The 24577-nt window shown below is 34.9% G+C and overlaps 1 protein-coding gene across 5 annotated transcripts in view; it reads right to left on the bottom strand.

Moving 5' to 3' along the window:
• The window catches only part of ASCC3 (activating signal cointegrator 1 complex subunit 3), a 251354-nt gene that overhangs the window by 44217 nt on the left and 182560 nt on the right, over positions 1-24577 (bottom strand). For all 5 annotated transcript variants that reach the window (XM_059842392.1, XM_059842389.1, XM_059842391.1 and 2 more), the window contains 7 exons: positions 24420-24565; positions 24212-24332; positions 22059-22201; positions 11975-12112; positions 11751-11871; positions 8170-8302; positions 5476-5601 (listed from right to left, as the gene is read on the bottom strand). In XM_059842392.1, the coding sequence (XP_059698375.1) occupies positions 5476-5601; positions 8170-8302; positions 11751-11871; positions 11975-12112; positions 22059-22201; positions 24212-24332; positions 24420-24565 (928 nt within the window). The remainder of the gene's footprint in view (positions 1-5475; positions 5602-8169; positions 8303-11750; positions 11872-11974; positions 12113-22058; positions 22202-24211; positions 24333-24419; positions 24566-24577) is intronic.

Genomic DNA, 24577 nt, shown 5'->3' with positions numbered 1-24577 from the left:
TCAGCTGAGAGAGACAGAGAGACGTGCAGGAACATAAAATGTAGATGAAGTTACACAAAACATTTAGGATTTAATGTGAATGGTGGCAATCATTTCCTGTTTAGCTTATGTAAACCTGACCTGAGATCTCTCTGGGAAATTTTTCATCAGCCTTGAAATGGTCCTGCTATAACTGTCAATGCTGTGGAGTCATTTGTTACAGCACCATGTTTTTTATGTTCAGATTATACGGTGGTAATAGTGACACACATAATGAAAATCGGTGACAAAAGTCAGCCAAAAGATATTAAAGAAGAAACTTGCTAGTCAGTAGGTCTTTTGAAACAAATGCAAGAAACAGCAAATGCACAGCATACACTTGATAGCAAGAAAGTGTGCTTTCTGAGATTTTACAGTTCTGAAAGCAGAATTTTGTTATTAACAAGTATGGGGAAGGATAGATAGTAATTTTTTCTAGATCCCTTTACTGCAGTCATAATTTATATTTACTTTCATCAGCTTCAGCAGCTGCCATCTCCAAACAGCACCATGGAAATGCTACAGAGTATATGGCACAACTGATGAATCTTCATAGCCAGAGAGAGATATGACCTTAAGTACCAACTCACTTCTGCTGTTAAGGCATTACTGACTGACTCTGGAGTCCGTGACTGGCTTGCAAAAAGGCATTACAGAGTGCACAAATGCTGCAGACAGTAATGCCACCACCTTGTATTTTACCTCTATCATGTTTTCCTGTATCCATATCTTCGCATATTCCAGGTGGGAGAAACAGACACATTGCTATCTTTAATCAGCTTTTAGTATACTGTACATTGTGGTCATTTAAGAGGAACAAAACCAAATTCAATTTCTCTGACATCAGCAAAGTATTTACCCTCACATCAGTGCTTCTGATTTGCAAGACAGGTTATCTCCCAAGATGCATTCATGAGAGATGACAGGTCATAGCCAAACATAAATTTGCTCACATATTGATAAGATTTTTCTTTTTCCTAGCATATATTCCAACAGATAATTTTTACAAGTAAATCATATCCAAGAATAGGAAGAAAATGATGTGAATTTTCTTTCTGAATGGAGAGATGTTGAGTCTTCAGCTTTGTATTCTCACCTAAGTTTGTAGCAGACTGGGAAGCAGAAGGCAGTTCAAATACTCAGCAGCCTGGGGCTTCCCTGTCTGACAGACTCAGCAAATCTTTTTTTGTCGGAATATTTGATAAAACTATACTGTGAACGACATTCCTGTACTTTTCACATCACTAATGACCTAATAATGTGACCCTAATAATTTGCTTGTTCTGAAGAACAAACTCTAGTGATTAAATTCATAGTAATGCCTATAGGTGTCATTTATTAAATATATATACATGCATATGTATCAGTACATGGATATAGGTCTAAATGTCATTGTAAAAAGAAGAGTCTTTTGGCAAAGTCCTTGTGAAATATCTGTTTACCAGTTGAAAATATGGTTATTGGTAATCACTGCAGTACAATAAACTCGCACATTCTAGCTTCTGTTAGTTTAGCTACGGTAAAAATTTTCCATTTTATCTCTTAATCTTAGCTAATTTAACTTCATAATCTCCTTTCTGACACACTTCCAAATTAACCCTAAAATTCTGAATAACTGTGATTATGTCACCAAAATACATAGGTATTTCAATCTGACTGACTTCTGCTACGGTATTACCTGCCATCATAATAGCAGAAAATATATTGCACCAGTATATAACCATAATTTGTATTCATATGTTTTATTCACATGCTCAGCTAATCATAATGAGAAAATGAAATTGAAAATAAAACAGAAATGTATGGTAAGGGCATCATCAGTCTGAGACTTTAATTTATGCTGTATTATTCATTCACTCCAAAAAACTTTGCAAAACCGATATCAAGGAAAAAAAAACCCTCAATAATAATTCTCAGAATGAAATAATAAAATATCTTTTTTCAGGCTTTCACAAGGAATTTACATAGAAACAGGTTTTTTAGTGTGCATATGTACACTGATGCACTCTCACATATAAATAGCCACACACAGTTTAATAGTGATGTGATGTGTGCTCTGAGGATATCTAAAAATTAACTTTCCAAATGAAAGCTGATTCTGCTTAACCTTACCTATGTTGTAAATTTCTATTTCTCTTTTACTGCACATGTATCTGGAAAACATCATAACCTGATTTACAGAAAATGTTTCTCATAGATATTTCTCTTTTATAGAAAGTTGCAATTATAATATTTTATAAGGGTAAAAGAATGAAATACCCAAGACATTTCAGCCAAGGAATGGAGATAGATGAGCCTGTCAAAGTAGCCCCTTGCAAAGAACAGGGCCCTTTGCTGATCTGTGTTATATGACCTTGACTAAGTAAAGAACATGGTGACTACAGCTCCATGTGGAAGGGAGTACATGTTGCACTACTTGGCTGAAGTAGTACAGAAACTGTGAAAAGCTCTGCACTTAGGATTAACCTTTTTGAGGGAAGGGAAGAAACTCTGGATATGGAGACTGAAACACTTTGATAAACATTTCATTTGGACCACACCTGTCATTCAAGTGTGATCTCCTGAACAGGATGAGCATGACTGGTTGTCATGCATCTGAACGAAACCAGCACTCAGCTACCCTCCTTCCCCAAAGCAACAACTCCATTACACCTCTTATCTAGACAGTTATAACCCATTCCACAGAGTTTGAGAGGCAGGAGTTTATCAAAGAAAAAAATTAAAATGGTTTCATGAAAAGGAGTATTTTAACATGCAATGATTTTCCACACCATTAAAACAACTTTTAACAAATTATCTCAAGTTTGCCAGGAAAACTTTCACGATGACTTCCTGTTTAGAAGAAACCTGGATACTTAGAGGAAAAGGATACTTGGATCTCTATCCCACAACAAAGGTAGATTATCATTATTTCAATAGTACAAATTGCAGGCATTCAGAAAGGCATTTTATGATACCGGATTGGAATAGGATGATCCTACGTTTGTTTATGCAGCTTTAATATACAAGTAGCTAAAACTGGCAATAAATGAGAATATAAATCTTCTGCATATTATCTAAGCCCATTATTTTGGGGATTTACAGCATCACATGCAATGACTTTTATGCCAATGAATCCCAAGGCATTTTACTAATCATGCATGTGGGAATTACTTATTCACCACTAAGGTACAATCACCTGCTGTCTGGAAAATAGGTCTTGTTTCACAGTGGAGAGAAAGTCAACAAAATTGCTTTGGGGAAGGACATGATAAAGAACACTTCTGTCAAGTGACAAGGAATGGGTATTGCATAACCATCTAGACCGAAACCCAGCAATTGTGCTCTTATTCTTTTGAAAAAAACCCCAAAAACCCAAATCCTAAAATCTTTGGATTATTAAGAGCCACAAATATTTTTTGTTTGATAATATCAATCATTTCATATGCTCTTTTATGGCACAGTAAAACTCCATTACCATAATGCAACTTTATTCAGAATTATCTCAACAATCACTGACTTCTGTTTGTAAAACTCTTCAGTTTTCCTTGGATATATCTCATTCAAACACTGACCATGCTGGAACTGCTTGCTTCGCTTCTAGAAGGTCTGAAAATACCACAGATAGCAGGTCCAAGAAAACTACTAACTAAGTTTAGTAACTTTGGATGAAACTTAATACTGCAATCATGTTTCAAAGAATGGAATGCGTGCACATCCGTTACATTTGTGCTTGGCATCTAGAAACGATTTGACAAACTGCTTGACAGAGTAAATAACATCCTACATTTTTTTCCCTGCATGACTAAGTACAGAAGGAATGCTGAGTACCTGTGTGGATAAAGAGTTCAACTTGTCAACTGTTCCAGCCTGTGTGTGTGGTGTTCCAATGCAGGACTCCAATTTCATTAGAAACTTCATCATTCATTCCTATCCTGCCATTATGGGCATGACCAGTCAAGATTTGTTCATCTTGGTTCTCACTACAAAGACTCTACATCTCATTATGAAGTTCCTTTTTTTTTTTGCTCCCCCCCACCCGCCCCCCCCCCCCCAACTTTCTTCCCACCTCAGAATAGCAGAACTTTTGCTTTGAAGTTGAAATTGAGATAACTCCGGATTTAGCTGTCCATGACTATAAAGAAACTGCTGAGAAAAACTGACCAGCAGTCAACATGTCAGCCTCATACTCAGGTGGAAATCTTCTTTTATATTGGGAAGAGATTGCCTATGAAATCAAACAATATTTCTATATTCCACACTTACCTTTGGCCTATATGTTGTGTCTTAAAAAAATGTACCTACCACAGATACCACATGACCAAAGCTTACCAAAACCAAATCAACTATAGCACTTTACCAAAGCAATTCAAGAGCAAGACATTTTCAAGTAATAGTACTTATTCTTTATACTAAAAAAAGTATAAACTATAACATTTAAAAAAAAATCATAATTTAACTCTCAGAGGAGAAATACCCTTCACATAACTGTATGCATTGTATCAGTTATAAAGTAAGAAAATTGAAAATGCTTTCTTTAGTTTACAGTTCTAATGCTCTGCATTTTTTATTTCCCAAGAAGATTGATGGAAATTTGGTTTGTTGTGTGGGAGATTCTCGGCATAGGACTAGATGCAGAATTAAAAACTAATAAAAGACTTAAAAAGAATTAAAGGAAATTATTTTATCATCTGCAGAGTCCCAGCAGCACTTGCCTAAGAAGTACCTGGCAGAAAATCTGGCCAAGTGCTATGGACATTACATGATTTCAGAAATACAACACACTGGAGTACATCTAGAAATATTTAGTGATCTAAACAGTTAATTCTTTATTTGCCACATTATTTTAGTGAGTGAATGATCACATGACAGGTAACACACCATTTACCCAAAACAGCCTTGTGGCAAAGGCAGGCTGTACTGGTGGAACAGCTCAGAATGATCTGCATACCAGCTGGAGCTAGCCAGGATGATAGCAATCACTGAAAATATTGCACACATGGTTTCACCAGGGTACCCTAATGAAAGCAAACGTTATCACAGAGAAACAGCTGATAGTTATTCTTTCATTTATTAGGAAAGTCCAAGTCCAAAGTCCTTAATAAATTTTCTAAAGAAAACTGAGCAGAACATATCAGTGTGGTAGCTAAAAAAAAGGTATTGCATTATAAATACAATATCCAAAGGAATGTGGTAATCTGGGATTTTATTTTAGGATGCCGATGTAGCCCCCTCAACAAAGTTATTTTACTGCTGTAATTAAGTTGTAAAGTTATCTGCCAAAAAATGCATTTATATTTAGAGGGAAATTTATAAAAAATATGTGCTCATGAGTTTTAATCCACATGTGGGCCAGCAATGCTCCTGCACTGGAGACTTTAAAGAATTTCTAGGCTCCAACAGCAGACAGATCACCTTTGGATCAACTCTAACCTCAAGTTACCTTGAGATTAAATTGCCTTTATATTGTATACTCACGTTGGGTTCATTATAAGTCGACGGAAGAAGTAAGTCCAGGTGATATAATCCATTGCATCCTGCTTAGATGTAATAGTTCCAGCAGCAATTTCAGCATTCAAGTGGTCAGCCAGCACCTCTAACAAGCTGAAGAACAGGAAACAAAAGGATTTAGCTGACTTTACAATCACAAAGACAGGTAATATATTTTGTAGAGTTGTCCATTAAAAGGTTTATTACTTTTAATTTGAAAATATTATATATTAATCTTCCAGTAAAAGGGAAGAGGGGAAGAAGGAGGAATGTAATTGCAAGGTCAGTCATCTTCTTTACATGATAGAGGAATGAAGCTCAAATTATTTTTTGATTGGACCAAGAACGCACAAGTTGAAATCATTCATGGAACATACTCAGATGGAGCTACTCAGTGGTAACTTCTGAATATTGTATGTTGACCATATGATCATGCTGATTTAATCCCATAGAGAATCATATGGAAAGACAAACAGGAAATGAAACAGTGGCAATAGCTTAGCTAATACTTGACAAATACTTCAGGGCTATTAAAATTACATCAAAACTGCTTCCCCCGGATTTTGCCTCATCTTCATCCAAAAAAAAACAGAAAAAAAAAAGAATAAGAGCAGCTACTTTTACCCAGAAACAGAATAAAAAAAACAGGTTAAAATGATTCTTAAAAAATAAAATAGTCATTAAACAGAACAAAGACCTCCATTAGGGTATCTAATGAGATCATGCCTGGCTAGAGTTCAATCAGAGAACAGCAAATATCCTTAAGGTTCAACTTAATTTTTCTTGTATTATATCCTTTTTCTTCTCCCAATGTTCTTTTCCTGTTGCTAAAAGTAAAGAAAAATCTGGCATGAGTAGCTGCTTTACTGCTCTGTACTGGTGACTGCATGCTTCTAAGGGTCACAACTGCAGGCATTCTACACAGATTGTCCAACAGAAGCTGGACAGATGATTCTATTGCTATTCCACAGTAATGGATTTCTGGATTTTCTTTTGTTTCTAATGTGCTGTGTTTCAGGCCCATAATCAGGGAGAGCACAAGGACTGTTATGAGTTGAGTACTCAAGTCTTACAATTAAATATGTAAACAATGGCTTTTAGAAAAAATTTAATTAAAAAACGATGAAGTTTACTTTTACAAATTGGAAATACTACACAAAGCTGATAAATCTGCTCTTTGGTAAAACAGATAGGCAAGCATTCCAAAACTAAAAGCCTCCCAAAAATCCCAACCAGTATCCCTCTGAAGATATGAAATACTTGATCATAAAAGAGGCCAAGACAAACCTAAGTTACATGGTTTACAACCTACAGAGAACTTAACAAGGTTGTTATTAATATGTGACTCTTCACATGCAAATTTATCAAATATTATTTTTTTATAATAAAAGATGGAATATATCAGACCTACAAAGTAAATACAAAAACACAAATGGAGTTACTAGTAATATAGAGAATTTATAGTCTTCTAAACATGAACAAATGTGTGATTACTACTGTTATAAGGAAGATATTATTTCTTTCTTTAGAAACACCACTTCCCAAGGAATAGAGATATTTTTTAGTTTATGCTAATGTCATGCAGTCTGGATATATCATCAACATTTTAATCACACCACTCTTTGCACTTATTAGCTATCATTTTGAAGAAGTTGACTCCTAGACTTATGTGCTAAGTGTAATTTCTATGTTAAAAAAGTGTGGTTTCCTAAGGAAATGAAGTATGTGTTTCCACATTCTTTCTTTGCAAAAATTGTATGTCTGTCTGTGCACCACAGAAATGAAGTTTCAAATACACCAGCCCATTTCAACTACATTTCAAAGGTGGATTGCACTCTCAAACTCCAACAAGTTTCCTGAGCAGATAGAGGTCCCATTATCACTTATGTTGAGGGATTAAGTTTCCTTAGGAGAACAATACTGTGAATTCTTCGCCACTGAGAAAAGCTTTCTGTAATGTTCATGCGTTATTAGATGTCTGAGCTTTGCTCCATGAAACATTCCTCTACAGGAGACCAATGTAATTAGTTTGGCTTCTCATTGAACAACTAAATATATCAAAAATATCAAAAACCAAGGTACAAATTATATTATGCTGGACAGCAAACTTTGCATCACCTAGGTTCCAAGAGACTGTAAAAAGGTGCTGTTTCTATACTTCTCACAGAAATATTGAAATTTTATAGGGAAATAAATGTTAAAACTGTATTAGTTAGAGTTTACCCCATGTAAACTTGAACTTTTTGAACTTTTGAGATTTTTAAGAATGTGATATCTATAATGATACAAATATTCTAGGTAAAAAGTGCTAGAAACTCACATTGTTTTCTTCCTACTAGTAACTTGCCACGGAATTTCAAAGAGGGTTTTGAGGATCATGGATAGTTGTCCTAAACACTGCCCTTGAAGAACAGTTTGTACTTTCACATGTCTGAGACAACACCCCCTAAATGGAGAGGCACTTGTGGTATTATTTGGGAATGGACTGACGAGCTCAGCAACGCCTCAAAACTCATGGAAAAAAGGATTTTTTTGCATAAAGATGGGTGATTTCTTTTTTTAAATTGTCTTCCTCTTGACCCCAGTGTTTAGGACTTATCCAGCACAAGAATTTTGTTTCCATTTCCTCATTTATAGTACTGCTTATAGTTTGATCAGCTTTTCTGATTGCTTTATTGTTACCTTGATTCCACTGGGAAAGGTTCATAAAGGAATTTTTTGTAGAAGTCTTTCTTAATATCATGAACCAGAATGACAGCTTTTCCTTGGTCATCGAACTGTGGTCTGCCAGCACGCCCCATCATCTGAAGCACATCTGCCAGAGAGACAATAATGTATAAACCAAATATTTGTTTGGATGTATAAACAAATGTGTTAATGTCTGTATAATGTACAATATAGGTTTTTTTGCATTATTTTGGCCTTGTATGCCCTGTTGGCTTCGACACTTGTAAGCTTTTTTTCCATCTCAGATAAAATGATGATGAACTTCCTTCTGTCAGAGACAATCTTCTTGTACACTTAAAGACTGCCCGTTGCAATAAGAATCTAGGCTTATATCTAATATAAATTGCCTTTTCTCTCCTTCCATTCCACATCCATCCCTCATTTTATCACATGCAATTAAAGATGATGAGTAAGCGAACTCATGAAGGGTACAATCACAATTGTCTATCATTTCCTAATTTTCAAATACTTGACTTCACACTTACACAAGTTCCTCATGTAGGCTTTTCTGCTAGATATGATTTCCTAGGTTTTGAGTATTTTAGAGATAAAATGGCATAGGCAATTTCTAATTACTGAGCACTATGATATTTACCACTTAAACAAGTTATTAGCCTGGAGTAGAGATGGTTTCATATCATATGTTGTCCTTACATCACATCAGAATATATAGATTTAAAAGCTGGTTCAGACACACTACCTACACACCATTATTTGTAAATACTAATTAATGACTTCAGTAAACATTGAAAATACTAGTTTAAGCAATACATGCTCAACTTGTACTTGCTCCCAAGGATAAGCATGCTTATCATGTATTTGTTTGTCTTCTCTTCATTTGAGAAGTGCATCTGCATAGGTTGTTTTGTGTCTCACTCACCAGGGCTCTGAATCCTTCTGGTACTTGCAATTGCTATTTAACTTAGAAGAAACAATAGAAAGCAATATCTAATTTTTACATCTTTATTTTACAAGTTTTAATGTTTTGTTTGTTTTGTATGAGCTCTGTCACGCCTGTCCAGTACGTGGCTTGCAGCACCTGGCACTTTGAAATTATTTATTTGAATTAAGAATAAGTAAGCTTTTGGCCCAAAGCTCTGCTGAGGAAGGAAAATCCAGAAAGTAAAGAATAGGATACATCAACTGACCATAACAGGAGAAACAGACAGCCCAATTGTGAGCTTTTAGTAACACGTTTTCACTTGTGTATAGAAAGCAATGTTTTTTATCAGTTTATTTCCTTTTATCAGGAAATTGTTAGCTTGGGAGTGACATTAGGATGTAGAATGAAACTAGTTTAAATCTGTGCTTCTGAATAGGTGTGTGCACAGGAGGGTGATGAAACAACTTCTTGCTATTCTGTGTGGTGAATTAAATTGTGCATAATATCGTATAGGAAATGGACTTACCAAAAAGCCTCAGGAAATTATTTTTGCCAATACCCACTATGTAATTATTCAAACTCAATATTTTCTTTACTGACTACATGTTGCTTGGCTGCTTTTAACCACTGGACTAACCTCCTGAAATATTAAATATGATCCAACTGGCTGACTAAATAAATGACTGTTAACTGAGAAAAAGTCCTCCCCAAAACCTCTGACTTCAGTCAAAGAAGCATTCTTGCTTATTTTGAAATTGCTGTACACTCAAGAGTGATTCATTCTGCCTTCAGCTGTTTTCTTGGAGCCAAATGCATTCCTGACACAGAAAGGTAACTTTAGTAGGGAGAAGCCAAGTAATATCATGATGGAACATTGAAGGCATAACTTGAGGGCAGCATTAAAGACAGTACTGTGAAACTTTTGGAAGTATTTCAGAAAGAAATTAATTACATTTTCATTTTATTGCTGCAGCAAAACTGTACTACCTATCCACAGAAGTTCCAGATGCATAAATATTCTCTAGAAAGTTAAAAATAAAAATGCTTTAGGCAAACCACACCACATGTTTCTTCATAAAATAAGGAACCGCATTTTCTGTTGCAGTGCAGACAACAAAATCTGAACGCTTCCATCACAGATGGTGGTATTCCATCCACCCTCTCCCCTGCCCCAAGTCTCACTGAAAATTCAGGAATTGAACAACACCAGCGTTGAAGTTACCTGAATTAAAAATGGTAATAAAGAGTGAAAGTATCAGCATTCCCTGAAGCCTTGTGTGAACTCTTACAACAGATTCCTACAACAGCATAGTAAGTCTGCACTGTTTATGGAGTCTCTGATTTCTTCTAAATATATAATTTTTCTATTACAGATTTCTGACAGTGCCATGGACCCAACGCAAAATTTAAAACTTGCATTGATTTCCTCCCTTGCCACTTTTCCCCATTCAGTAACAGACGGTCACGGCCGCTCTCCCAGTCGGCACGAGCGCGATTCGCCCCCGCTGCAGACACTGCTTCCACTAAGTTTACATCAGCCAAAGGCTGTCACAACACACAAGTGTGCATGGCTAAGATCCCAGGTCAGGCCAGAATCTTTGAAAAAGAGAGTTTGGTCTGGAAATTGATCTCGAGTTTCCTGCAGAGCACTAACCACTAAATTAAGCTCAATGATGGGTTACTTGAAGAAGTAACCCCTGTAGTATTTTCAGTTTGAGCTTTTTTTATGTTACTAAGCTTCTCTCAATGAAAAGACAGCATGTGGCTAAAAAGATGCAAGCTCTGTATTTACCTAAAAAATACCATTTAGATTGTCCTTAGGGGTACACATCGCTAGGCTAGTATAGGAGCATTTAAAAATAAACTTTCTCTTCAGAAAAGAGAAAGGGAAAACAGAACAGGAAACCTGGAATAAATTTAGCCTGTCCTCATTCTTCAAACTTAGTACCATCCAGACAAATATTCTCCCTGCCTGAACTCTAAAAAAAAGTTCTTCCATGGTTCACGTTCTTCAGCTTGTTGAAAACATTGCAGAACAGTTTATGAAAACTGGAGTTTACCGGAGCTAGAAAGCAACAAAAGTCTGTATCACGCCAGAAATTCAAATATTAAATTTAGGTGCTTATTTCTGAAGTATCCCTTATATCACTGAAGATACCAGGCCAGTTAAGGTTTTTCATTTACTACCAAGTGACTATATATACATTTTATTTTCTCATACGTGTGTGATTCAACTGTTGCATTTCAAACCATGGCTAAGTTTACTGTTAAAGATTTGTTTCTATTTAGAAAAGGTTTAAGAAATGAAAAAAACCCTCAACGCTTCAAAAGTTCTTTTTATAAAATCACCTAGTTAACTAGATATAAAGCCTAGAGACAAGGCTTTATATTGTCCCTTTAATTGTTTAATGTCTATTTTGGGTGATACACATTAAAGGAGTTTAGAATGAAAAAAGATTAGTGAAACAGAAACACTTTCATTATGGCATAAAATCTTATGAGTTTTCTTACAACTTGCATTAAACAAAGAAAAAAATCCTTACTTCATCTCTCCTAGTCTTTATCCAAATTCAGTTACTAAATAATTCAGGTCATTTGCATACACTTAAAAAACATTTCAGTATTTGAACATTTCCATAATTTATGTGAGTACCTGTTATGGGATAATCCACGTAACGCCTTGTTTTTCCATCGTAGTATTCTGTTCCTTTAACAATTACTAAATGAGCTGGAAAATTTACACCCCAAGCTAATGTGCTTGTGGCAATAAGAACCTAAGACAAAAAGAAAGATTAATGAGGTATAGGTAACAAAAAGCCAACTTTTAAAATTCCATGTAAAACTCATTACAGCAGGATTCAAAAAGAACATGTGTACCTGGATTTTGCAGTTCACAAACAGTTCTTCCACAGTTTTCCTGTCCCTTTCATGCAGACCTGCATGGTGCATGCCTATTCCAAAAGCAAGTGTCAGCTTCAGATTAGAATCTCTAACTGTGACTATAATGTCATTCATCTGTAACAGAAAGAATAATTGCATGCTTTAAAACAGATTACGAAGAAATTTTAAAATTTTAGGTTTCTTATCTTTATTTTTTTGTTTTTGTAGCAATGATAATTTGCTTTATGCTGTTCATACAAGCAGGAAATCAGAGCCTTCTTCAGTCTCTGAAAAGACTGGTTTTGTCTAAAAAGAAACAAACTATATTAACAATGGGGGTGGAATACAAAATGCACATGACTTTATTGACATGCTAAGTAACACAGACAAGGAAATGAAAATGCTGAAAATATCTTGACAGGTCTGGCAAATACTGTGCATTCTGTTCTGTGTTTGTTTAATGCAATCCCTAGTATCAAAGGGGTTAGGACTGGTATAAAAACATAGCAAATCCCTGCAACCAGTAACATAATAACAGTCATGAAAAATAAAGTTGGCTCTCTCTAATGCCTTTGAACATTAGAACATTGAACATATTCCTCAGTTTGATAATTTTGCAATTATTATTCATCAAGAAAGCTTTCTATTTACAGGCTGAAATGCAAATTAATTTGAAAATTTTTTTTTGAGTGTGAGTTTGTAATTTATAGACTCAAACTCAGTAGTGAAATCCAACATCCATTAAGTGTGTTCATTTAAAACTTTCAGAAGTCCAGATAAAAAGCTATTTTTATTATTATTACTAATTATTTCAAATCTGATGTCAATGACTCTTGGAATTCTTTTTACTACTATAATTTCAAGTATCTTTTTTGCCTTTATTTTCAAGTCATAAATTTGATAATAAGCTTATTTATTTTTGTAGATGACCTCTGTGAAAAGCCTCTTAGTAAGAACGAATGAAACTGTCTCGTTAAGTGATTCTGCCCTTCAAAATTATTTGTATTGTTTTATTTCTAAGGCCATTTACTATTTTATGGGATTTTAATATAATTATAGCCAGGAACTTCAAAATTTATGCTCTTATTAGTGGTTTCCTGGTGCCACCAGCAGTGGCATGATGATATTGCATACTTAGGGCAGACTCATTCATGGTCATGGGAGGTATAGCTGAGGTTAGAGAAAAAACAGTAATGCAGAACAAATTAGCCAGGGTAACTGAATAACTTGGACAGTGTTCAGCCTCATCTCAGACTGAGTTCTCCAAAGGATTGAGACATGATAGTGTCACATGACTACAGTGATATTTTCATTTCTACACAGGACTCTGAGGTGTTTCACTTCTGATGTTCAAGATTGTAACCTCTTTAAATATTTCCTCTGTTTTATAATTCTCAGACCTTAATGTGAATAAGATGATTCACATCTCTAGACTCAAGTAACATGTTGCTTCTATTAAACAAAGAATCCTTAAAAGGTACCAAAAAATCTACAGAATATAACAGCCCATATTGAAGATTTTCAAACAAACAAACAAACAAACAAAGATTTTGTAAATCAATAAATTTTGTCAGAAAGAGTAAATTGCAAAGCATTTAAAAAGTCCATTTGTTGAAGTAATCTTGACTAACAGAACCACAACTGATGGCAGTAACAGGGAAACTAATTAAAACAAGAAATTGTTCAACTTTTGACAGATCAATCAATTTCATCTGTCAATAGAAGCTCCTAAACTTTATTTCCCCTCACAATGCAGTTGCCTGGATGTTTCTGAGAGTTCCCTGTACTGTAAGACATGGAAGGTTTGTTGTATAAACTGATCTAGCACATATAAAAGAAAAGGGTGCTTACAAGAGTGTAAGGGTCCATGAAACACTGAAAAGAAAGGGAGCAGAAAGAAAAAAGCCCAATGAATTGAGAAGTGAAGAGGGGTAAGTCCATTTAGGAAAGGGAAGCAAGAAGCAGGGTAGATAAGTCGAAGAGAGTTAAGGGATGAATGAAAGGAGGATATGTTAAAGGATAAAGTTTATCTATCTAGATACAATCACCAAACCTTTGATTTCTCTAGTCAACATGTAGACATGTGACTTCAGTGTAGACAACATGAATTATGACCCATCTTAGAGAGTTTTTCTTTAGGACTAAAAAATATCTGGATAAAATGGGAACACATATACTGTTTTCTCTACAATTATGACCATCAACATACAATACTAAAAATATTATCCAACCTATTAATGATTTTTTTACTGCAGCTTTGTTAATTGGTACTAGTACTGCACAGGCTCCTTATGCCTACGTACACACTTTAAGAAATAATAACTATATGTATATATTGAACAGGAAATTAGGATGAAAAAGTAGAAAACAAAATTGGTAAATATGTGAAAAACAAAAAAATGCATTTAGATTTTAGTCAGTTTCTGCATTCAAGAATTGACAAAAGATACTACATGGCTGAATTTATTTTTCTTCTCCCCACCAAGAATCAGCACCTTATGATAGCTATGTCTTTAACTTAAGGGAACCAGCAAATTCCAAATACATTAATTTCATTATTCACATCAAAAGAACATGATAGAGGGAAAATAATGAATCTAAACCTTTTCCCTCTAAAACAGTACAGGGATCAAATTAGCTGATTGGGATTAGTCTATAGTGATTAGACTGCTCCTTCAGCACATGCGGTTTTACACTGGGAGCTATTTCCAGTACACAAACTGAGCTAAACCTTCCTGCCATAGAGTTGCCAGCACAAAACATCCTAAATTCACACTGCTGGGAATTTATTCAAAGATGTTCTTCTTGCTTTTACAATCAGTGGTGGTTATTTTTTTTCCCCTCTGACTCGTATTACAGCGGCGGCCTGTGGTGCTGTTAGTCATACCTGCAAAGCAGTGTAATTTACCACAGGAAAACTAAAGAACCCTTAGCAGGAGCACTGGCACATGTACTGCTATCCTGTCATTTTAGCAGCAGGGAATCCTAGTCATTTTTAGCTGACCCCTTACTTTCACATAAATCACTGTAATAAACATAACTGTTTTACCCATAGGCACAATCCAAGGCTTAAAATTCTCATGACAATTTATTTAAAAATGTAACTCCCTTATGTCAGTGTAGTGTAAGAATATTATAACTTTCTATTTAGAAATAATGGCACAATTAATAGGTTCATTAACCAGAAACAGACACAGCACTGTGACTATAAAACAAATCTAACATTTCTGAATTGTTATGACTCAATTACTATTTATCTTTCTGAAAACAACTGTCATGTAGTTTTACTCACAGAAGGACAAATGAAATCTATGTTATCTTAAGAACAGAAAAAAAAAAATTAAACTATAAGGAAATACAAATTGTACTGGCATTAAAAAAAACCCTGTACCACACCAATGAAGGGAGCTTAATGCCAGGAAGGGATTTTTCCCTGGACTCACACACAAGCAGGATCAGGCGCATGCTGAAAGGTTTGGCTATCTTTCATAGTTTTTTTTTTTTTCTTTTGAGGAAAAATTAAAATATCTCCTGAAAACCAATTTGGGAACCTGGTAGCACTGCAAAATATTTTAAAATAAACTTTATTTCTACATTCTCTATTGTAATTTCTAAACAAACCAGATTTTTGTCAAACTACTAAGTAGTCATTTTCTTTGTTCCTGCACATATGTAAACTGTTGAACCATTTACTTTAAGCTAATAGAACTTTTTTTTTATATTTTAAATTTATTATACTTAAAAAGCTTTTGTAGAAAGATAGGATTCCATTTAAGCAGATACATTACCCTGTGCCTGAAATACATTCCAGTCAGAGTATAATTCAGCAAGTTGATGACAATGCTGGCTCCAAAAGAAAGGAGGAGACCAGATTGGACAAGAATGAGCTAACAGATTGTGCAGCCCAATTCTGTCCCTTTGAGTGTGATATATTGTTTCAAGATGCTAAAACCCCATACTTTCTCAAAGCATATCTGTTGTGCTGGTTTTCCCATTTTCACAGAATCCTCATTATTAGTACTCTCTACTCTTTTCAAAGCACGTCAGACTCAGACCATATGCCACTGAATAATGCTTATCAATTGTCTAAAATGCCCAATAGAAGAAAAATCTGCCAAACAAAGGAATCGTGAAAGTTATGAAGTCTTTTACAAAAATAATTACATATTTCACATCTGCTACAGATGTTAAGTGAAATAAAAACATCTCCTTGTTATAACTAAATGTTAATTTTTATGACACACTTTTGTGTCATAAAACCAACATCTTGTAGAAGGAAGTTGAACTTCTATAATGACTGAAACACTTAGAAATCATTCTTGGGTACCCTCCTGATCTTTCAAGGCAGGAAAAAAAAAATCGTACAAAATTATTTTTGATGAAGAATTGGCTTATACTACAGAGCTATGCCACACAGAACAAGCTTCCTAAAAAAACCTCAAATAATATTATTCAAGGAACATTTTAAAATGTGTTTTAAACAGTTGAGATATATTATTAGATCATATTTAATAATGTATAATAATACATTAAAGAATAATACAATAAAACATTTAACACTAAAATACACATTTAAATGACAGCAATATGCCTGCTCATGACACAGACCACATTCATCTATTCCTGTTTTATAGCACAACATTACCTCAAAACATTAACATGGAGATAATAGGCTGTTTGATTTAAAGGTTAGAGAAGGAAAAGCCATCTTTTGTCTTTCCAAGAATTTTTAAGATTTTTTTTTGTTGGTTTGGAGTTTTTTCTTTGTTTGCTTTTACTAACGATGCAAACTGACTATTGGTAAAATTTAATTCCCTTTCACACATACAGCTATGTGTATTTCCACAGTGTACAAACACACATGTACTAATCCATAATTATTGCACATGTGTTTATACACCCACATGTCTAAACTGGCAAAATCAGGATTGGTCTGATTCATTCTTCTGGAGTCAATGAATGTCCTGCACTCAAGGGCCCCTGAATTCTGTGGAAGCAAATTTTGCCTGATGTGGATGCTATTGAATATTACCTCAGGTATCTTTGTGCTAAAAGATATTAGTTATTTCTAGAGGTTTCATAAAGAACAGTCTTAACAAGATGCAGATGGCCAAATGATGCACAAAGCAGAATGCAAAAACCATTGTGGTTAAAGTTAAAACTACGTACACTGGTACATTTCTTCTCCCTCCTTGCACTGCAGATATTAAAGAAAAATAAATCCAAGTATCTGGACAGGGAATAAATTTTTAAAGAAACCCCACCAAACAAATAAGAAAACACCCTGCTTGTCTGCTGATGAGAACTACATTCTAACTTCAAACAATAAACCATAAATACTACTTTTGTACTTTTGTTTTAGGTTAAAAACAAAAGGCTATAAAAACATTAGAGAAAAATAAATAAACTGAGAACTTGATTCTAATAAATTATGTTGTAAAAAGATTGCAACATTTTCTGCCACCACAGATGTAGACGCAATTTGTGACAGAGAAGGACTTGTTCCTCTTTAGTCAGCTCCTAATGTAGAACAGTATAATGGATCTTACCCAAGCTGACCATCAGAAACTGGTGGCACTGTCTGTCTCCAAAATGATAATCTGAGCTATTGTCCCTTTTAACAAGAGAAGTAATGGCTCACAAGCTTGAACATGACAGTCCTGGCTGACAAGTCCAAATTAGAATTTTAGCTAGTAAATGTATAATTAAAAATCCTCTAATGATTATACAAAAAAAACCAGGATAAGCATAACATTTTCTTTTTCCACGGGCATGTTGGCATCCAAGAACAAGAAAAAGAAATGAAGAACCACTCTATTTACAGATGCAGTCTCCTCTTTGAGATGCACTGCCCATTCACATTTCTGTCATGATGCACCTGTGCCTCAAAAGCACGACCAGGACAATCTTTACAGAGTGATGTCTAATGAAGAGTCCTTGCTATTATTGCAGATGGCAAGGAAAACAACAGCTTCTGCTGTTGCATCTTCAGTCTTTGTTGAAAAATAAACTCAGTCTTGGGGCACATTGTAAAAGAGAGAAATTTTAGAATGCATATGGACAATGCAACTTACAGAAAAATTAACAAACATCATGAAGGCTCTAAAGGGAACTATTCTTTTTATCCTAGAGACTGCCCACTCATACTCTGGATGAACTGTAGCAGTGTTGCTTAAATCCTGAAGAATGTCTGCATGTGCAGTTGGAAAATGTAGGGGTGGGCTTTAAAGCACCAGCTACAAATCCTGCTAAGTAGGTGATTTCAAACATCACAGGAGACTTCCCTGGTAAGACTAAAGTACACGTAATGCACTTTAGTCAGGTCTTTGAGTGGTCATTTCTTCACAAAAAAGCATGCACAGAGCGTGAAACTTAGTTGGATAGAAACTATGGAACAAATTTAACTATTTTAGTGCAGCAACAGGCCCAGCAGAACTGCAAAACTGAGCAATACTAGAAACAACAATTTTCATTAAGTTCTGGCCAGTTTTATGAAGATTGACTGCTGTCTCAACTTTCTGAACACCTTTCAACTTTCTGAATATTGTAATGGGTATGAGCCAAAACCTGCGTATCAGACATGAAATTCAAGGACAATGTCCAGGAAGAACCATTCCCAAAACCTAATGAAGCTGTCTATAAAATATCTATTTTTCAGTAGATGCCGGTATAACAAAATTCCTTCTTGACCATAATTCAGCTGCACCTGTTAGATAATGACTCCCTTGAAGGAAAGAACATCTTGCATGATTCCTCCATGATCCAGGCATGCTGTTATCTACTTTGGTGGCAACAGTTGAAGGGTTGTTTCTACATGTCACTTATACATACAAATATGTTTTCCAGAAGGTTCATGCAAGTTCATGTCATTTGGAATATAACTGATTGATATGCTGCCTGAATTTGATATTTGGAGCAGGGTGGCAAAAATGGAAGTGGATTTGCCTGTTATCTGAGAGCACTGTGAAAAGCAGCCTGGAAGTTTGTGAACAGAATCATTCATCACAAGCTTCAAACAAGAGCCTGGTTTACCACCACAGAGAGAATCTCTACAGAGAAGATGAGTGAAGCTAACAGGATGGCATAGCTGATAAACAAAGATCTAGTATAGCTAACAACACATTAACAAAGGAGCAGTACTGGTCTCTGCTGCATTCCAGTATCTTCCCCACAAGGCCTGAATCTCTCTGATACCACCACAAAGAAGAACAAAGAAAAAAGCTATTTAATGGCTGTAAGAATCTGTCTCTACCTCAACATCAGTCCTTTAGAAGCTATTATGGATGGCATTGTTTTAGAACATTTCAAGAGGCCTTAAGAAATCGACTGGGAAGCTAACATAAACAGATGAACTTTTAGCCATCGTGTAGCAAACCCAATTACACCATTAAACAGAATTTACTAATGAGTTCTCAAAGGAATCTTATGCCAGCCAAACTTAATATTAAGCATAATATGTATGATGTATAATAAGGCTGACTGAAGAAATATGCCATGGTCTGCTATACAGCTTGCTAACTTTCTATACACCCATGAAAAATCTCTTATATCTCAAAATACTTCACAGTTAAGAATTACAACTATTTTGAAAATAAAGTAATTTATCTGTAACTCCCCCTAAAGGAATAGTGGTTGGCAAAAAAAAAAAAACAAAACAAAACAAAAAAAAAACCCCAAATGTGAAAAACTGACAGGAAAAAAAAATGTTGTTTAAAAGGCAACAAAATTTAATTATTCTGACTGGTCCATTTTAATCCCACATGGAATTGAGAAACTTTCCAAAATTGAGAAAACTTCCAAAATTGAAATTTTGGAAAAGGGCTTAAGACATGGAATGCCTGCTATAAAATATTTGCTAATTCTACTTTTCAAACTTAAAAATTTTATAGTGGTCTGGAGAGAATTTGGTCTATTTCCTGTCTAATTCTGACTTCAATATTACTTGAGATTAATTTTTTTTTAAATTAAAACCCCCTAAATTATGATTAGTTTTGATTATTATTAGATTATTATCAAAAAATTGGGTAGGATATATACTGTGTATGCAGCACTACTAGAGCTTTGTCCTTTGCTTCAATGTCAAATGAAACTCAGGCTAATCATGCTCATTTAAAACACAAAACTACAAACTAGTCCCATAATTGCCCAAAGAAATGTCCACTTGAAATTGTGGGTACTTCAAACAGAATTGTGTTCTGCATAATAGTGGTAAGATATAACAACTTAGAACTTAATCCTCAGTCTTTTCCATTTACGTAATCAGAACTGAGTAACTTGGTAGGTATCTCATGCTCCAAACATTCAGCTTATTAATTCCAATACAAATCATATGCAAATGTTATTAAACTAATAAATGCAAAGTCTGCTTGTCCTTGTTGGCTCCTATTTCAAAACCTTCAGAGGCTTATTCTGAAACATGAAATTCAAAGACTCCTAATAGAAAACCCTTTTCCAGCAAGCGAAGAAGCTTCAGTTACAGCTCTTTCCAGAATAGCAGTGGCTCCCAGGACATGGGGAAACTATTCATATTAATGCAAATCATTTAGGGCAAGCTGCACTGTGCATGTTCTAATTGTAGGTGAGATTACTGCAGTAAGCCAGTACAAGGTACTAGAGTACTCTACTAAGTAATACTAACAACTTGCATATGAAATGTTTCTATTAGGTTCAAGAAAACATTAAATAGAGGCTATACAGCTAGAGAAGCAGCATCAAATTGAGATATGCTTTAGTAATAGTGATTTATCAGCCAAGACAGCCATTTTCTATTTAAAAATCCATCCAAAACAGAAAGGATAAAGATGTTATGCTTTATCTCTGGGAAATCCCATTTTATTTTTTGGTAAAGAGCAAACAAACACAAATAATATAATCTAGAAACATATGCTTTTGGGTATATAATATTTATAATTGTATAATATTATATATAAATGTTCTATTTATATGATATATTTATATTCATATATATATGACATAAAAATATCCATACAGTATTCAACTTGGATTTTATATTTATGATTCCTGCACTTTGCTGTGTTTTGATCACAGAAATTCCTAGTAGAAGATTTGCAATAATTAGAAAAAGCCAGTCTCCAAAATCTAGTAAACCTGAGTATCGATCAGCAAAACCTGTTTTGCAGCAATGACATACTATAATCAGGACCATTAGTGCAGAGTAAAATAAATAATACTGCATTCAGAGCAGGTGCTGAACTGAGTGAATTAAATATAATCTGGTATACAGTTTCAAGAATACAGATAAAAGAGAATATTGAAAGGTTGTTTATTATTTAGCCATCATTCATGTTTTGCTGTAAACAAAAGAAGATTAAAAAAAAAGAAGAAAATGTAATTAAAGAGTATATTTCTTGAAAAAGAGTAAAAAATAAGTCTTTCTGCTAGTATTGCTTAACATCTAAATGTTTGACTTTGCAATCTTTAAATAAAAAAAAATCTTGGCAGAAGTTTCTTTACTTTTTTTATATCATTGATTTCTTTCATTGATATGCAAGACTGAACCATTGCTAAATGATTGGTTCTGCAGTATATCTATCTACCTAGGAATATAGATGGATGCATGTATATACATAGGTACATATATTCACACAGATATATATGCAAATACATATACATAATGCATCTTATGAGAAGGATGATTTTTCTCTTAAAACACCGAAAGAGATTTGGTTTAGATTTCAGCTTAACATCTATAAGTCACAGATGTCCAGCTGTAAACTTTAGAGAGCACTAGCCCTCTTTCTTTTAGTTTTGTCTTATCTTGGTATCAAAGACTTGCACCATGTGATATATGTTGTCTGGGACCATGCAACTAGCATTAATAAGATATGCAGGAAAAAACAAAGATAAAAGAGTTTGTGTTCTGAAGTTCAGCTCTTGCACAGACGCTCCTATAGCCTTAATGCTGTCACTACTTTTAATACACAGGGAAATTTAGCATATGCACAACTCTTTCAAGATCTACCCTCAAATGACTCTTCTGTTTCAGATGTATTTTCTTTTTTCAAACAAACATCAGTAAGATAGAAGCAAAGCACAAATGAGGAAGGTAAAATGATTCTACCTCTCTTTCATCCATCTTCAGCCATTGTTTGGGATCATCCTCTGTGGCCAGGAAAGCTATGAGATCTAAGGCAGTAAGCCTTGTCTGACGTCTGGATGACACAAAAATAAGAACAGGCTTGGCTGGAGAATGACTCCGAATTGCTGTTGAGCAAAACAGAATTTGAGAATTAGACCCTTTAATGGCAAAAATGAGAGTTTCTCTTTGCAATCCCATGACAGCTGATAGCCCTCCCTGCAGATGACATTGAAGTATGTTTACTGATTTATTCTGCTTTATGGACACAACTGAGAGGAGAATACACCACCTCTGAACCAAAGGCCATAAACCTACACTTAGCTGAGTCTCAATTTCCCTTCAGCTACTTCAGTAAGCACTGTAAACTAATTAAGAGAACTAGTTATGGAAAAAAACCCAACAAAACACCCCAAAATCTAGGCAAGCTTCCTAGACTTCAGGCTTGTGAATTTCTCTATCTCAGTCTAATAAGTATGGTAATGTTTTTTCTACACTGTTGGGGTACGTTGTCTCAGACTCAGTACCATGAAGGTCTAAAATTTGCTTTCTGCCTGACCGAGAGCTTGAACTGCGTAAACTCATGTCAGCCTACAGAGGATCTCTTCAATCTACCAATATCAGAAAAGGTAAAAAAAGCAGAAAGTGACTTTTCAATAGCTGCTGCAAAAGCGGGCATTACAGTACAAGAGAACTTGGTTTCTGTGCCAACTAACTAGTCTGATATATTTAAACCAATTATGATATATTTAAACCAATTAGGTTTTAGGACTTTTTAAAATTGCATTTTATTGCTCCGCCCATCTTTGAAAAGTTTCAGGTTGCAGGGAAATTTTTATGGTCTCAGGAATAAGTATTGCCATGAAAATGGTAAAATAACCTTGACTGTATCATGTCAAACAAGTTGGGAACAGAGCTCGCAAAATCAAATTTATACATATTTCCTAACATCAACAAGCACTAGAAGTACAAACAGGTGTACCTAGAATTTCAAATACTCTCTCAAAACCACTTATAAATCCCCGCTTGTGTGTTTTCTCATGTAATTCTCATTCAAGCAATTAAATTTATGTATTGTTAATTTCTGAAAACTATTTCATACTGCCCACCAGCACATACTATTCTGCAGCTCATGAACAGTACCCAGCATGTGCTCCTGCATATATACACGCAATGCAGTTGTGAAATTATTGAAATAGGATAATTCATGTCTATTTACATCTTACAACTATAAATGGCAATATATCTAAATATTTTAAAAGACCAACATCTAATGGATTTTTGTTGCTCCAGGAACAGGTGTAGCAGAACAGCCCAAGACAGATTTATTGTTCATTAGTGTTTTTGTACAATGCTCTTGTGGAGGTGTAAATAATCCGAGCTGTCAAGATTGGTCTCTAGTCCACAATCAATACTTTGCTTCTGTCATAGGGCTAATTAAAGCAGCTAAAAAGTCCCCTCACAAATGTCACCTCACAATCAACAGCAGTTCACACCACAAAATTTATTTTGGAGGTTATTTTTAATTGATATAATAAATATTCCTTATGTAACCAAAACAAAACATGTTCAAATAAAATACAAGAGAGCTTTTCTTAAATCTATACTGCTTGCCAGCTTGGTTAAGAATAAAAAATTGGAAACAGAAGCATATGTGGATGCACTACAAATTTTGAATTTTATGGTTATTGCTTTGAAACTAGAATTATAGCAGGTTAGCCTGACTTGCAACTTCTGTTCACAATTTTTTTAACGCTAACATGCAGTGGTCCATATGAAAATACCTCAGCAGATTAATAATATGAATGATTTTATTGCTTTCTAAATTTCCAATATTTTTACACGAATATTTCTTTCTGGTGTCAAACACTAAGAGAAAACACATTTTATTTCCCCTTCACTAGCACTAATTTTATTCTTCTGTTCTAAATACATTACATTCCTCTGTTACATGTTGCATTTGCAGCACACTTTATGTTTCAGACAAATAGCTCTGGGCCATTAGCGGAGCAGATTCTCCCAATACATGCCAAGAGTACATACACTAACACATGTTGCAAATGTGCTGCAAATGAACTGTGCAAAGTCCCTTTTGCTTTTAGAGAAAGAAGGAAAAGCTCTAGGAGCTGGCTGCTTACCCTGAAAAGCAGGTTTGTTCATGCTGGCCATGCGAGGACAGTAATGCTGGCCAGGGAAGCCCTGGATGTGCACCTCCAGAGGAACTGGGCGCACCGACGGTCGGAAGTTGAACAGGCCCATCTACAAGAGAAGAGTTTTTTCAAGTTTAACCTTGAATTATCTTACCAATTGCTACTTTGTTTTCCTGCGTGAAAACTTTTTTCATACCTGATTAATGTTTAGCCAGTCAGCAAGGTCTCTGGCATTTGCTAAAGCAGTGGATAAACCAACCACTCTTACTGGCTTCTCAGTGTGAGATGAGATAAAGTTGGTTCGAGACACAATGACTTCCAACACTGGGCCTCTCTCATCCCCTAGTAAATGAA

This window comes from Haemorhous mexicanus, chromosome 3 (assembly GCF_027477595.1).
Source record: "Haemorhous mexicanus isolate bHaeMex1 chromosome 3, bHaeMex1.pri, whole genome shotgun sequence".
NCBI classification, from domain to species: Eukaryota; Metazoa; Chordata; class Aves; order Passeriformes; family Fringillidae; genus Haemorhous; species Haemorhous mexicanus.
Note: the sequence above shows the minus strand (reverse complement) of the source record. Positions and strands in the feature narration are given on the sequence as shown.